This window comes from Pteropus medius, unplaced genomic scaffold (genome assembly GCF_902729225.1).
Source record: "Pteropus medius unplaced genomic scaffold, Ma_sr-lr_union100, whole genome shotgun sequence".
Taxonomy (NCBI): Eukaryota; Metazoa; Chordata; class Mammalia; order Chiroptera; family Pteropodidae; genus Pteropus; species Pteropus medius.
The window spans coordinates 7,404,187-7,421,363 of NW_024352786.1; the positions used below are offsets into that span (position 1 = coordinate 7,404,187).

The 17,177-nt window shown below is 36.3% G+C and overlaps 1 protein-coding gene and 1 pseudogene across 1 annotated transcript in view; both read left to right on the forward strand.

The window, feature by feature from the left end:
* The window catches only part of EGF (epidermal growth factor), an 84,076-nt gene that overhangs the window by 31,899 nt on the left and 35,000 nt on the right, over positions 1-17,177 (forward strand). Inside the window, exons 6-11 of the mRNA XM_039848746.1 lie at positions 6,004-6,129; positions 7,161-7,283; positions 10,465-10,587; positions 11,475-11,600; positions 12,735-12,871; positions 15,057-15,205. Of these exons, the coding sequence (XP_039704680.1) occupies positions 6,004-6,129; positions 7,161-7,283; positions 10,465-10,587; positions 11,475-11,600; positions 12,735-12,871; positions 15,057-15,205 (784 nt within the window). The remainder of the gene's footprint in view (positions 1-6,003; positions 6,130-7,160; positions 7,284-10,464; positions 10,588-11,474; positions 11,601-12,734; positions 12,872-15,056; positions 15,206-17,177) is intronic.
* On the forward strand, positions 15,683-15,801 carry LOC120591271 (uncharacterized; annotated as a pseudogene).

Genomic DNA, 17,177 nt, shown 5'->3' on the forward strand with positions numbered 1-17,177 from the left:
TTCTATATTATACAGTTTGGGAAGCTTTTTGAGGAAGTTGAGGGAGTCATTAATTTAGGGAACTCACTAATAAGAAAGGCAATAAATAGATGAAACAAAAATATAATTATGGGTTTTTATAGAAAAATACATGTTATTTATATGTAATTTAATGTGTTTTATCTTTATATATTACATATAATATATAAGATATATGTAATATTATATATTATAAAAATATATACTGGCATACCTCAGAGATATTGTGGGTTCAGTTTCGGACCCCTGCAATAAAACAGGTATCGCAATAAAGCAAGTCACACAAGTTTTTCAGTTTCCTAGTGTATGTAAAAGTTGTGTTTACGTTGTACTGTGGACTATTAAGTGTGCAATAGCATTATGTCTAATGAAACAACGTATACACCTTAATTAAAAATACTTTGTTGCTAAAAAATGCTAACCATCACCCGAATCTTCAGCAAGTCACAATCTTTTTGCTTGTGGAGAGTCTTGCCTTGATGATGGCCGTTGACTGATCAGAATGGTTGTTGCTGAAAATTGGGGTTGCTATTGCAGTTTCCAAAATAATGCAACAGTGAAGTTTGTCACATCAATTGATTCTTCCTTTCACAAACAATTCCTCTGTAGCATGTGATGCTGTTGGATAGCATTTGACCCACATTAGAACTTCTTTCAAAATTGGAGTCAGTCCTCTCAAACCCTGCCTTTGCTTCATCAGTTAAGTTTATGTAATTTTCTAAATCCTATTTTGTCATTTCACCAATCTTTGCAGCATCTCACCAGGAGTAAATTTCATCTCAAGAAATATTTTCTTTACTTATCCATAACAATAAACTCTTCTGTTCAAGTTTTATCGTGAGATTGTAACAATTCAGTCACATCTTCAGCTTCCATCCTAATTCTAGTTCTCTTGCTATTTCCACCACATCTGCAGTTACTTCCTCTACTAAAGGCTTGGGCCCCTCAAAGTCATCTATGAGGGTTGGAATCAACTTCTTCCAAACTCCCATTAGTGTTGATATTTTCATCTCTTTCTATGAGTCATGAATGTTCTTAATGGCATCTAGAATGGTAAATCCTTTCCAGAATGTTTTCGTTTTACTTCCCCAGGTCCATCATCTACCATCTACGGCAGCTATAGCCTTATGAAATGTATTTCTTAAATAATAAGAAATGAAAGTCAAAATTACCCCTTTGATCCGTGGGCTGTCAAATAGATGTTAGCAAGCATGAAAACAACATTAACCTCATTGTCTATCTCTCTCAGAGCTCTTGGGTGACCAGGTGCATTGTCAGTGAGCAGTAATATTTTGAAAGTAATCCTTTTTTCTGAGCAGGCGTTCTCAACCATGGGCTTAAAATATTCAGTAAACCATCTTGTAAACAGGTGTGCTGTCGTCCATGCTTTGTTATTCCTTTATAGAGCACACACAGAGTAGATTTAACATATTCTTAAGGGCCCTAGGATTTTTAGAATAGTAAATGAGTATTAGCTTCATCTTAAAGTCACCAACTGCATTAGCTCCTAACAAGAGTGTCAGCCTGTCCTTTGAAGCTCTGAGGCCATTGGCTTCTCTCTAGCTGTGAAAGTCTGAAATGGCATCTTCTTTTAATATACATCTGTTTGGTCTATGTTGGAAATCTGTTGTTCAGTGTAGCCACCTTTATTATTTATCTTAGGTCTTCTGGATAACTTGCTATAGCTGCTACATTAGCACTTGCTGTTTTATATTGTACTTTCATGTTATGGAGACAGCTTCTTCCCTTAAACCTCGTGAACCAACCTCTGCTAGCTTCAAACTTTCCTTCTGAAGCTTCCTCATCTCTCTCAGCCTTCCTAGAATTAAAGAGTTAGGACCTTGTTCTAAGTTTGGCTTTGGCTTAAGGGAATGTTGTGGTTGGTTTGATCGTCTATCCAGACCACTAAAATTTTCTCTGTATCGGGAATAAGGCTGTTTCGCTTTCTTATCACTCATGTGTTCAAAGTAGTAGCACTTGTAATTTCCTTTAAGAACTTTTCCTTTACATTCACAACTTAGCTAACTGTTTGGTGCAAGAGGCCTAGCTTTCAGCCTGTCTCAGCTTTTGGTATGCCTTCTTCACTAAGCTTCATCATTTCTAGCTTTTGATTTAAAGTGAGAGATGTGGGACTCCTCCTTTCATTTGAACAGTTAGAGGCTGTAGGGTTATTAATTGGCTTAATTTCAATATTGCTGTTTCTTGGAATGGAGAGGCCCAAGGAGAGGGAGGGAGGTGAGGAATGGCTGGTCAGCCAAGCAGAGTCCACACAACATTTATCAATTAAGTTCCCCATCTTATTATAAACAATTACAATAATAACATCGAAGATCAGTGATCACAAATCACCATAAGAAATAGAATAATAAAAGAGTTTGAAATATTGTGAGAGTTATCAAAATGTCACACAGAGATGTGAAATTAGCAAATGCTGTTGAAAAAATGGCACTGATAGTCTTGTTCAGTGCAGGGTTGCCACAAACCTTAAGTTTGTTAAAAACGCAGTATTTGAGAAGTGCAATAAAGTAAAGTACAACAAAATGGAGTATGCTTGTAACTTATATTTTTCTACAAAAACTCACAGTTATATGTGTATGGTGAAGAGATGGGGTCTACAATAAGAGGGCTTGAGCCTAAGTCCAAGTCCTACCCCTTATTACTATTACATGAGCCTTAAGACTAATCCTTAAGACTAATCTGTAAAATGGAAGATAATACTTGTTCTGCATAGCTCGAGGGCTTGTTACGAAAATTAAATGTGATAATGTAAATGCTTTATAAAATGTTCAATTTTTTTATTGTATCTGCTCAATATTGGGGGTGCTAAATATTTAGTTATAAGAATGATTAAAGTGAATGGATTCAAATGGAAGAGACTAGTCACGCTTTGTCAATGAGGCAAAGCTTACTGAGTTTGAGGTAGGAAAAAAGATGTGATCAGTGGGAAAAAAGCAGGATAAGTAATCCCATGTGCACTGTTTCAGAACTGGGCCAGAGTAAAGCCTATAGATTTACTTGGTTGTGGTAAAGCTCCTGAGAGCCTGTGTGTTAGTCAGGCAGTTATCGAAGGCACAGGTGGTGGTGGACATTAAACTCTATGATTAGGAGCTTTAATTTGATCTTGAAGGTAATTAAGCCCCACTGCTGGGCTCTGGGAAGGGATGTTATCTGAGGTCAGCATTCTGAGTGCTAGCTTTGGCCTAATTTGAAGGTAAAGAACAGCAAGCAGACGGTTAAGGAGATTAAACAAAAATATAGCCTTCAATCCTCCATGTGTTGCCACTTCCTAAAATGACCTTTTAAAGTGTTTAGTGTCTGAATTCAGGTCACATCATCAGCATGACCATTTGGAGGAGAATAGCGATTGCTTTCCCGCCTATGTTTATCTCTGAAGAGTGGCATATATTATTTAATAAGTGCCATTGAAACCATCAGCAGCATGGTATAGTGGAAGGGGTACTGGGCTAGTATAGTCTGACCATATGTTTGAGTTCTAACTCTAAGTTGACTAGGAATTGAAGGTGAAACCAAATAAAGGAGTCAAGTTGCAGGTGACACGATCACAGGATTTTGTGCATGTGTTTCAGGTGTCTATAGTACACCTGTGTTATAAAAGGCACCATGCTAAATAGCACTATAAATGTGAATGGAATATATATATGCCTTATCCTCAGAAGCTTATTGATTAATGGAAAAAAGATGCATATAGAGAATCATAATGACGATGGTGACGATGGTGATGATGATCACATAAAACAAGTGAGAGGTAGTAGAAAAGTAACCCCCCCCAAAAAAAGATAAATAATATTGGGTCTAGATGAAGAATAGGGCAAAGCATTTCCTGTACCCATGACACTAATTATTTTATTCATTAATCAGGTTGAATATCCATTAACATATTATAAGCTGTAATTAAGTTTTGATAATCTTTAGAGGTATATAATTAGAGGAATGTACCATAAACATCTAATTCTGTATAGAACCATAAAAAATATTTTTTTAAGTGAGGGATCTCAGAGACTATCTATTTCAACACTTTAATTTCACGGATTAGGAAATTGGGATCAAAGAGAAAAGTGGTTGGATGTAAAAGGTAGAACCAGGACAGAACTCAGCTATAAGGGATATTTACAGGAAAAATAATAATTCAATTTTTGTTACCTCAAGAAAGTGGTAGTACTTTAGTGCTGTTAAAAAGCCAAATCAGACTTTTCTGGATTTCTGTTGTTGTTCATCTGAAAACTTAATTAAATTAAAGTTTAAAAAATTACATGTTCTCTTCGTTAGAAATTTGCAGGGGGTGTATTTTGTCTCAAATAAATTTAGAAGTTTCTAATTTTAGTCATTTATTTAAAATTTTGGGTATTTTATTTTAATTTTGCTTAATTAAAATTTTGATATGTGAATTATATAGGAACATGAAAAACAATGTAATTATACATGTGTAATTGGCATAAAAAAGATGGATAAGAAACAAAATTTTTGGAATCAATATCAAAAAATTATTCAGTGTAAATCTTAACTGATTTAGTAGGTAATATTGCAACAGTATGAATAATTGGCAAGACTGTGCATTTAATTCTGTCAAGAGATTTGAATAAACAAGTTTAAAATAAGTAAGGAAATAACACAGACTAGGTAACAGGATGTATTCATAATCGAGATGAAGGAGGGACGTTTCATTAAAACAGACTGGTGTTTCTCAGTGCACTGTGAAAAATGCAGATTTCTGAACCACTCCCCTGATTTACCAAATCAGAGTCTCTAGCATGTGACAGGCTCTCTTAGTTGGTCTTGATGCACACTAGGGACATTTTCAAGGGGCAAGAATATGTTTCTAATATGTCATGCTGTTATTGGTCAAGAAAAGTGGTTAGTGGCTTAACAGAAGGAAACAGGTAATCAGAGTGAGAGACACTTATAAGTAGATAGAGACCTCCATGGAGAATGGGTTCAGCCCCTTGCGCTCCTGTGCTCAAGCTCTCCCTGATCTGTTTCTTGTGCCTTTCACAGCTAGGCTGTTTTCAGCAGTCTACCCTTGGGTCCTCAGTTCTTCTCATTATTCACAGGCTCTTACTGACCTCAGACATGTAGTGACTCAGAGTCCATGACCCCCATCTACTTCTCTTAAGGTTACCTCTTGCCAGGGCTTTGGCCTTCACATCTACCTGCATCCTGGAATCTGCCCCCAGATTCAAGCTTATCTCTGTATTTTACAGAGCATTTTACAAAGGTCCTGTCATTGTTAAAACTGGCAAAAAATAAGAAGGAGCAAAATATGAACAGAGATATCCATGTTACTAGTTAAGCCTTTGACTGTGGCTCTGGAAATCAAAGGTACCATGTTGGCCATTTGTTGTTCATTACATTTGACTAATTCAACCCCAGCATCTACCTCACTGAGCAGAATTTACTATTTACCCTGGACTATTTTGTAAAACATGGAATGCTGGCAGCAATAAACTCAGAAATTTGGGGATAAGCATATAGCAATGGTACATATCAAGTCTGAAAGAGGTCCTTTAAACAACGGTCCTAAAAACAGCTAAATATATATATCCGAACTATAAAAATTATACTTAAGATGTTCTTAGGTTTGAAGCTTTTTTTATTTCTCAAAGAGCTATTTCATTTTCAGAATTCTTGTTTATGTACTTCATTATTTTTTTTTTATAAAAGTAAATCAGACAGAAAAAGCTAATAAGTTGTGTTTAGTGTTCATAACCCAAGAAATGACATTTCCAGCTAATTAGGCTGCCCTATCCTGAGAGCTTTTGCAGATGTAGTTCAATTAGAGAAATAGATGGGCTGCAGAATTCGGCTAAAGCTGTCTGACCCTAGCGCAGCGCCCCCACCGTGACAGACAACACCTCCCTGCTGACATCACAGGGAGATTAGATTTCTTAAGAACCATGAAGAGATCAAACATTGTCCCCTGTTAAAATACACACACCTCTACTTCAAATAAATCATCTTCTCTTTTAGATCAGAACTTCTGCAGTCTGAGGAAAGGCAACTGCAGAGGCAGCGTGTGTGGGCAAGACCTTAAGTCCCATTTGTGCACGTGTGCGGAGGGATATGCTTTAAGCCAGGACGGAAAGTATTGTGAAGGTAATGTGCGGTCTCTAACGGAAGCATGGACACCCACCTGAGCCAGTGGCTGGTCTATAGTGTGTCACGCAGAGCCTCAGTGTGAAACCGATTTCATTCCCCTACTCCTTCTTTTCCCAGAAAAACAATTTTATTCCCCGCTTCCCTGTTTTTACAGCCTTTGTAATACTTTCAGATCTTCTTTATATCTCGTGCTCCTACATCGAATGATTCAAGGCTTCTCGGCGGTCTTCTGAGTGGACTCCATGGACCTTTGTGGGTTCGACCATGTGCTAGTTCCATAGCTATCACAAGATTCTTAGAGTATTTGACTCCACATCTCTCCCATGAAGGTCTAGTGGGAACCTAGGAAAACTGTGGAGCAGGCTGATCATCTAGGGCTCCTCCTATTTGAGACCTTAGGCCAAATTTAACGAGCCTAGGAGAAGTTCTGAGCCTTTCTACGGGGAACCTCAGTGAGCTACTAATGAAAAGAATCCAATGGCTGCAGCACAGATTCAGTAGAAGTAGCTGGGGTGAGACTTGAGGTCAACCCAACACATACCCGTTACTATAGTGCCCTGCTTACCTGGGACTAGACAGAGGATGCCATCTCATAGAACAGTGACCTGAAGGCTGATTGTCAGCCTGAGGGACACTGCTAGGGAGTGTGCCCACATTAAGGTGAGGAGTCCTGTCAGCATTGTGAGGCTGAAGAGCAGAGCACGAGTGTCTATACTTGTCAAGAACTTTCAACAGCCCTGCCTTAAGTGACTATATTTTTCCAGGGGAAATAGTACTACTTTTTCCCAATGATAATTTTAGTATTAAAATCTGTATTTGAAAGTATAAACTATGACAGTATAAAAATGGTTTTTATGATAATTGAACTGATTTCTTTCACCGTTTGCTGGTGTAGCAAAAACAGTCTTTCCATGGTCAGGTACAACAGATGCAAGTATGAGATACCCTAATTTGGGCTGACTTAGTGATGCTATGATTTATTTTAAAAAACAACCATCCGACTGTGTTTTGCCGTTGTCATTGTGTAGATGTTAATGAATGTGCTCTTTGGAACCATGGCTGTACTCTTGGGTGTGAAAACATCCCTGGATCCTATTATTGCACATGCCCTGTAGGATTTGTTCTGCTTCCTGATGGAAAACGGTGTCACCGTAAGTCACAACAAGTATTTATTGTGTTATTTCATTTTCACTGATATTTCTTTTTTTAATTAAAAATTAACAAGTATTTATTGTTATTTCATTTTCACTGATATTTCTTTTTTTAATTAAAAATTTTTTTTAATTTTTTTATTTTTTAGGTGAGGCAACCCTTGGTTGACCTCACAGATTGCAAGGACCTTGGCAGTTTACAATCCCTTATTTTTATTTTATTTTTTTTTTATTTTTATTTTTTACACCTACAGCACCTGGTCTTCCTAGGTGGTCTCCCATCCAAGTACTAACCAGGTCTGACCCTGCTTAGCTTCTGAGTTGGAATCGGGCTTGTTCGGTGCAGCATGGCAATAGACTTCACTCATATTTCTAAAGTGGCTGTGGTCTGGGTTGGTGGTCCTCGATCAGCAGTATGCATCAGAGTTACCTTGGAGTTTTATTTTGTTTTGCTTTTTAAAACATGAATGACTGGACGTTACCCCAGATCTGTTAAATCAAAACCTCCAAGGTTGGGAAACAAGCATATACATATATTTTTTTCCTGTTTCTTTATCTAAATTTTATTATATTTTATCATGTATCACTGAAGGATAAACATGTAAAAAACCACAAACATGATGTATTATTATGTCTAAAACAATAAACTACCTGTAATTCTCTAATATCATCTAATATCCAGTCAGTTTTCAGGTATAACCATAATACCATTATCACACCTAAAAAATAATAATTCTTTAATAACACCAAATTTTTTTAAAAATTGCTTTTTGACTAAGTGTCCAGACAAACCCCATGTATTGTGTTAGATTGATACACCTCTCCTTTATTCTACAGATTCTCTCTCCTCTTTTTCCCATTGTTTGTTGAAGAAACCACTTTTTTTCCCTGCAGTTTATCACATAATAGATTTTACCGATGGCATGTGTGTGATGTCCCTGTTCTTCTACAAACCCATAGTTAGATCTAAAGACTTGATTAGACTTGGCTTTGACGTTTTTGGCGAGAATACTTCATAGGTGTGGTTATAGTTCCATCAAGAGTCACGTTATAAACTTCCCTAATAGTTTTTCTTTTTCGTTTTCTCTTTTTCTTTTTAAGAAACAAGCTCTGACTTGTTTTACTAAAGAAAAATTTTTCATAATTTACTTTTCACCAATCTGTTCTGGCACATTTCTAATGATATAGAATCACCTGTGTGCATGTTCTGTGGTATTTTCCAATTCTGTGTCCAATTCAGTATGATTGTCATTGTTGTGATGGTCATCAGTTTTAGCCAATATGGTATAGTACTGTATTTCAGATTGCCAAAAGGCTGGGCAGTTGCTGACAAAGATGGCCAGTTTCCTTTTGCCCTGTCTGATCATTTTTAGAGTCTACTTGTACATGCAGCACTTACTTTCCACTTTTCGTAATGAATTGGAGTCCAGAGTTGACTCTAGTGACTTTTCTGTCTTCTTTTCAGCTACCATCTTCCCTCTTGCGGTATAAGACTGCCACCAACTAAACACACCTTGAAGCTGCCAAGATGGCTGGGGCAAGAAAGAGCCCAGTCATCTGTCAGGAAATGGTTGTAGCAGCCTTTATTGATCCTTTCCCAGATTCATTATTTCCTCAAGGTTTTCAAATGGTGATGTCTAGTTCTAGTATTTCCTTTAATTATTAACTGAAATACCTTTGTAAAGAAAACTTTCTCTCATTAGCTATTTGGTTACTTCAAGATATAATTCTTATAGTTAAGGCAGGATAAATGTTGGATATTTAACATTTTTGATATGTTTCCACCCACTACGGTTGTTATCCTTACCAATGAGCAAACCATCTCCTCTGGCCAGTGGGAGCCTCTGTTTTTGATAATTTTCTTGTTAACTGTAGCACATATTTTCCAGGCTTGTCTTGTACATTCTACATTCTTGACCTGGAATTTGCAGTCTCTCAAGGAGCATTTCTTCCTTTTGATGAGAAACTGTATTTACAGAACATAATCTGCTACTAACTAGTCATTGTTTCTAGGTCTTTTAAGGTATCAGAGCTAGGAATACACTATTTAAAAGAAGCACATTATGAGTTTATATTCTCAACTCAAATTTAGGATTACATACTCAGATACCTTCTTATAGAATTTTTATCAAATCTACTAGTATAGCTAAGTAGAAAGGAAAGAGCTAAGTAGGAATGTAAATAATGTATATTGTCTAGTCCTGCTTCAGAGATGATGGAGAATAAGTCAGTCTGGATGTCTGGATATCATATATGCTTATGAAATCAGGCACATTAAATGAATAGATGATAATGAATTTCTTGGACATTACCTATTACTTTGGTGCTTGTCTATGGAACTTGACCTTCTTCTAAAACCATGTGGTGTGCCTGTTGGCAAATATACTTAAGTGCATAGTGCTAATGTATTATAGAGTCTATGATGTGCCAAGCATGACACACATAATCTCATTTGATTGCCAAAACTTCTAGAACGTCTGTGGTATATATTTTACATTTTAATCTTTGATGTATTTGGAATTTATTTTGATATATGTTATAAGGTAGGAATTTAACTTTTACTCCAAATCATTACTCAGTTATTTCTCGACCATTTATTGAATTATTTTTCGCATGCTCAATGATTTAAAATACCTTACTGATATGTTATATTCTTACATGTACTTGAATATTTTCTAAAATGAGCTTTCTATCTGGTTCTGTTATCCTCTCTGTCTATTTCCTCACTCATTACCCATTCTCTTAATTATTATACCTTTATGATACATTTTAATATTTGCTAAGAGTCTCTCACTTCATTCTATACCTAACACAGTCTTACAGTATTCTTGGTTTTCCCTACACATACAATTTGTTTTCCAGATGAACTTGAGAATCATTTGCACAAGTTCCATTTAAAATATTTTGGGATTTTGATAACTAATAACTTTTAAAAATATTATTTGACATAAAAGAAATTTAGAGGAAAGTAAAGTCATCTTCTATAATCAGAAGTTTTGCTTTAAATTTTTTTGATTTGAAATTTTTTCTTTTAACATCTCCGTTACCATAGCAATTCATAAATATTTGATCTTTATTTAACTTACTCTTTACAGGATGGCAATTTTATTAGCAATTGATTTTACTAAATTTCCATAAATCTGATTTAACACTAACCGTGACCTTATTCTTTGTTAATTAGAATTAATTTCCTGTCCAAGCAATGCATCTGAATGCAGCCATGAGTGCTTTCTGACTTCAGATGGTCCCATATGTTTCTGTCCTGAAGGTTCAGTGCTTGGGACAGATGGAAAGACATGTAGTGGTAAGTTTATTTACCTTTTGTTTGTTTGGAAATATTCATTTTCTAAGTGATAGTAAAAATTCCATCTTATTGGCAAAAGAAAATAGATTATCCAATATTATACACTGGAAGATATTTATTCAATGGATTAACATAGATTTAAGTAAGATTTTTTTTGTTTTGTTTTGGTTTTAGATAGCAAGTATAGTGGTTATGAACAAGGATTTTGAAATTAGACAGCCAGAGGTAGCACAATCGGTTACTACCAATGTTATTTCAAACTAGCCCTCTCTTGATGTCAATTTCCTTATCTGTAGAGGTTAACAATACCTGCCTCTTGGGTTTGTGGCCAGGATTAAACAGATGGTGGATGCAATGTGCTTAGCCTGTTTCTTGCACCTATAAGTACCTCTCTACTTTTATCTTCATAGACTTAAGCATATATAGGACTGGATGTAACTCATAATTGTCAGAAGAGTTACATATGACTTTTTTTTTTTTTAAATAAAGCAAAAGAAGTCAAGAGGCCAAAAATGTGAGAGAGAAAAAATATATATTACTCATTAGGAAGAGTTAGAGCTGCCAAACTCATCAAAATGTATTTCATATTCCAGCCAGCTACCAGTGTACTTGTTCTTGAGCTCCGTGGTAGAACAAGAAGACAAGGGCCATTGGGATATGTAGGATTAACATTCAAGATATCGGGTTATAGGGAAGTGGAATATGGTGACATTTTGCTTCTAATCTCTGAAAAATAAACTTGATTGCAGCAGTATAAATGATTGTGAAAATGGTTTGAAAAATTAACGTGTACTTGGCTCCCTTCAATATTTTGATGAGAAATTGTTACATTTTTGATTGACATAGCATCATTACCAAGCCATTGTTTTGTTTGTTTGTTTTTGTAGGCTGTTCATCACCTGATAATGGTGGATGTAGCCAGCTCTGCATCCCTCTCAGCCCAGTATCTTGGGAATGTGGTTGCCACCCTGGCTATGACCTACAACTGGACAAAAAAAGCTGTGCAGCTTCAGGTTAGTGCTGAGGGTGTTTGAAAGTGCTATTTTCCAATTCTCAGGATATTAGTTAGTGTAACATAACCTGAGCTCTGAAAAGTTCATTTAGAAAGAGAGCATTAAGTTGCTTTTGGCTTCTGAGTAGAAAGTCTGATTTTTTATTTTTGGAAATGGAGAACATCACATTATACATATAAATAATATAAATAATGATCATATAAATAATAACCATGCTTTTGAGGAATATTTAGAAGTGAATTAGTATTTGGCAAAGATTTGCTATAATATCAAGTATGGTATTCCAGTATATGTGAAAGTTTGGAATAGACTATATATATGTATAAAAATATATCACTTTATTGTTAAGAGTAATTTAATAAACATTTGTTGATTGATTTGATTTTCAACTCTCCAGTGATTGTACTAATAATGATACTCTGACAAATTCTGTTCTTTTTATGTCAAAATTTAAGATGAAGTATGCTTCAACTATTTTTTCATCTTCTGATATTACATCTCTTATGTCCTTCAATAGCCTCGAGATCCTAGATTTATACCAATTGATTTTCTCTCTCCTGAAGTTTATCATGCTTGTAATCTGGGATAACATAATGATGAGCCTGCAGAGCTTGCCTTATTCAGAGCCCAATACTCTTAACTTCTCAGGGCCCTAGTTAATATAGCATAATCTGAGATCTGAAAATTAAGAAGGGTCTTGTTATTAACTCAAATAATTATTCTTCCCTTTCAGAAGTGCCCAGGCCTGAGAAAAGCATTTATTTCAATACAAATTAATGCAAGTCTGCTAATATTAATATGTTTCAGTATGTGTGAATTAAGGAGATTACAGCACTAAAACTTGCACTGTTTAGTTACAGTGTTGGTTATTTAATGCTGGCTCTTTCTATAAGTAATTTGTATTTTGAAAGCAGGCACCTGCTTTTAGACAGGGAGGAATCTGGTGATAAAAATTCTTTCTCATGAAAGAGGAACTCTTCTTTTCTGTCTTAACGTACACCAACTTCTGGGAAATCAAGAAAAGAGGCACTGCAGAAATTAAGGAAGAGGGCGCAATCAAAGGAAAGAGTCAGAAGTGCCTTTTGGGTTTTAAGGCGTATTTTAAATGGAGCCGTATTTGAATTTGGTTATCAGGACCACAACCATTTTTGCTGTTTGCCAATTCTCAAGATATTCGACACATGCATTTTGATGGAACAGATTATGGAACCCTGCTCAGCCAGCAAATGGGAACGGTTTTCGCCATAGATCATGACCCTGTGGAAAATAAGGTATGATTTTGTCACTTGAACAGATGTGCGTTTTAAGCACAGAGTGGAGGATTTTACCCTAACAGATGACCTCGGCTACTTGAAAATCCTCTGCTAAGCTCTGATCCATTAGGCACAGAAAAATTTAAATATAGATATTGAAACATTATTTGATGAACTCTAAGGATTTTCTGTTATCATAACGCTGGTCCTCGATGTAATTCACCCATTTCATTGAAGATGATTGAGTAGGACCTTAAGTTTAGTTTCCTTTCGGGAGATGAGGATGGGAGCCTAGCACAGTGTCGTACACATAGTAGAAGCCCAGAAATAGTTTTTGCTGATAGTAAGAGAAGTGGGAGGTTGGAGTGGGGCATAGAAAGTATGGATTAGTAGTTTGCATTTAGTATATATCATTGAGGAAAGGAATTCAATGACTTCTTAACCATGAAAATCAGGAAACTTAAGCTTTATGGCTCACGTGGGAATGGCAGTCTAACTCATGATATCATTTACCTAATAATCAGTTTTTACATGAAGTTTTTATATATAACTTAGAATTTCTATATTATCAACCTAATTAGCTGACTATTTGGTCTTTAATTTCTTAGTTGTATTTGTGCTAAGTTAGAATGTACTTGAAATATGTTACAGTGTTTTCTGGAAATTAATCCCTCAATATTTATAAATTTACAGAGTTATTAATCTCACTCCACAATTAGTTATTATTAGATTAATTCCCAGAATTTTAAACTTTGTGCTTTTGTTTCTTCCTGATTTGAAGCAGTCTGGTAAATGGATAAAGAAGAATGAAGCAAATTAATTCTGTGTTTAATTGGTATAGCTCAATGGCCAGATATAACTATTTTTGCAAATAGAAGTTTAATAATTAAAAAAAGTAGTTTCTTTTTTTCTGAGCTGAATCTATATGACTCCATGGAAGAATTATAATAACAGGAAAAAATAGAAAAAATTAGTTCAATATTCCTTTATTACCAAACTAGTTTTTTGCTGAGCAGTCAGTATTTTTACAACTAGGTGAATAAGGAGACTTAAAATGAACCTTAAGTCATGTGGTGGTTTTTTATTTCTCTGGTCAATGTTCTCATTTTCTTGCTTCTCAAATGGTGTTCCTTGGACCAGTGGCCTTAACGTCACTTGGAGCTTGTTAGACCTGCAATTCTCAAGCTCCACCTCTGATTACTGAATCAGAGTCTGCATTTTAACAAGATTCCCAGGAGATTCATGTGCACATTCGAATTTGAGAAGCAGAGCTTAGAGGAGAGTTTTTTAATATACTCATTTTGTATTATGGAATAGAATCTTTTCTATTTTATCTAGAAAGATGATAACCCATTATTTAATGAATTATCATTTTTGTGAATACTCCCATCATTCATTATAAGTTGATGTACCAGTTAAAAGTTCACAAATGCTATCATTGTCAGCTGACCCATAGCAGTTTTTAACAATCTCATTAAATACTTGTACCTGTTTGATAATCTGCATACTAGACTGAGAAAGAACTTTGCACCTGCAAGGTATATTCTGTTGCACTATATCCAATGTGGATTATTAAATGAATTTGTATAAGATTAGAGATGAAAAAAGATCTTAACAAATATCTAGTTTAACTTCATTATTTTTATAGTCAAGAAAATTGAGATTTAATGACTTGGCCAAGACGATTGAACAAATAAGTGGTGAACCTGGGAGGAACCTATGTCACCTGACTTGCACCAAAGTGGAGTGCTGTGGACCGAGCATTAGAAGATATGGCTCAGCATGTAGTCCCCATTAAACTACCAATCATTGCTCTCTTTCAGGTTGTAGAAACCTAGGGTTCAAGTACAATGGCTTTGTTATTGACCAGTGATCAAAGATTAATAAATTACCAGTAGCAATAGAACTGTGTACCCGGTGTAGGGCTAAGGAGTTTTATATATTACACGAATGCACATGATTATAATGGATATTATTATCCTCAATTTACCAATGAGGGACCTCAGGCTCTGCAACATTGACTAACTTGCTTAAGTTGACATGTATCTGGGAAGCAGTATAGTTGGAGCTCAGTTGCAGGTGTGTCTATGTCCAAAGCCAGGCTCTTAACGATTCCACTGTATGATATTCAACCCATTTGCATGCATTCCATATTCATTTTTTAAAATAAAGCAGACTGAAATTCCTGTGTTCTCTCTTGTAGGTATACTTTGCCCATACAGCCCTCAAGTGCATAGAGAGAGCAAATATGGATGGTTCCCAGAGAGAAAGGCTTATCGAGGAAGCAGTAGATGTGCCAGAAGGTCTTGCTATAGACTGGATTGACCGTAAACTCTATTGGACAGATAGAGGGTACGTTTCTTCCTTCAGTTTTTAGCCACAGGGGATGGGATTGATGGGATAGGTAACACAGCTGGCTTCATCCTCCACTTTGAACACAGGGGACCTGGCTGGGATTGGAGGATGCCCCCAAAGCTGTCCATACTCCCCACCACCCTTCCCCACCACCAAGCAGGATGTTTCTCTTTTCATCATAATTGGATCTGTATCCACAGAATTTTAAGGACCAAGAAAGTAACGTATGTTTTGCACTTCAGGCTATTGTAATCAGAGAAATGCAAAAGCTGTCTGAATACAGTCCACAAGCATTCTTTGAGCATCTGCTATGGATAGGGCGCTCTCTCAGGTAACACGAGAGATATGAAGGGGCATGAGGAGTGTTCCATCTTTTCAGTTGGCTCACAGTTTAGCTGGGAAATAAGATACATATACAAAGAAAAAACTAATACAAATGCTTGGCCTAAATTTCAGTACAAGAAATGTCCTAGGGTTTATGGCCATGCCACTCTGAACGTGCCTGATCTCATCTGATCTCCAAAGCTAAGCAGGGCCGGGCCTGGTTTGTACTTGGATGGGAGACCACCTAGGAATATCAAGTGCTGTAGGCGTTAAAAAAAAAAAAATGTCATAAGGCCATGAAAAAATAATTGCCAAATGAGGTGTTACACTCAGAGAGAGTGCTGGAAGGAGCTTGAGGGATCAACTGGCCCAAACTCCCCATTTTGAAGATAGAGAAACTTAGGCTTGGAAAAGCCGAGTGATTTATTCAAGTTACACAACATAAAAGCGACAAACCGTAGACTTGAATCTACATTCTGGCTCTCTGTTAACTGACATGAAGTAGAGAGTGAGAGCTTCATGCTGGAATTGTGAGGAAAGTTCTTGTGAAAATGGAGAAATGGTCTGCTTCCCCTTTAGTGGGAAATGACAGAGCCAGAGAGAAGCTGTGGTGTTTCTGTCTTGGGGCATACTGCTCTTGGGGCTGCAGGAAGGGCTGCTGCATGTGTTTGTATGTGTGAGGTGGCCGATGTGAACCCCAAGAATGGTGGGGTTAGGGGGAGGGTGCAGGAAGTGCCCGCAGCCCTCATGCGTGCTGTGAGAGCCCCCTTCCCTGCTTCTGAGAGAGGAAGCTAACCACAGAGCACCTTGCAGGAGAGCATCGGAGATGCTCTGTGTTAGAGGATATTTTCCCAGAGTCACTTAAAACTATAAAGTGAAATCGTGGCCAACCTGAATATCTAGTACTTATGCAACTATGTTAAAAGAAAGAAAAATTAATTAGGGTTTCACGTCTATGAAATCGGCGTCTCAACGGAGGGAGAAGTCCCAGGGAGCGGGCTTATATGCTTGGGAGTAGGCTTTCTATGTCTCAGAAAATTTCTTTTTGTCTGGATAACCCATGGGAAACAAATACGTTTTTAAAAATTAGCCATGTGTATGGTGTGATGTACAGTTATCAATAATATGGCACATTTATATCTAGTGAGTATATTTTTGTACATTCATTTGTTCATTTAACCATACCTTCATTCTTTTATTCTTTGGATGTGTATTTATTGAATAAATGAAATGTTCCAGATACTGCTCTAAGAGTTTTATATCCATACCATTGAATCTCCAAATGGTAAATTTTCTTATCTCCAACTTAAAGATTAAAAAAATTGAGAATTAAAGAGGTAAAAATAACTTTACCAAGGTCAAACAGCCGGCAGATAGTGGATCTGGAATTTGAACTTAAGGATGACCATTTCAAAGCTTGAAATCTTAACAATCATAAATATGTACTACCATCCCCAACAAGAGTTGATTAAAATGTGTTCAAACCGGAGTCATTTAACAAATGAAAATCAACTTCAGTTGTAATAATGATAAAAATCATAATAACAGCCTCTTCTGTGTTAAACCTATTTAAAAGGACATTTAAAATGTCAGCTGTGCATAATCACAGAGCTTGTACATGGCTGTTCTCAGAAAAGTAAACGTT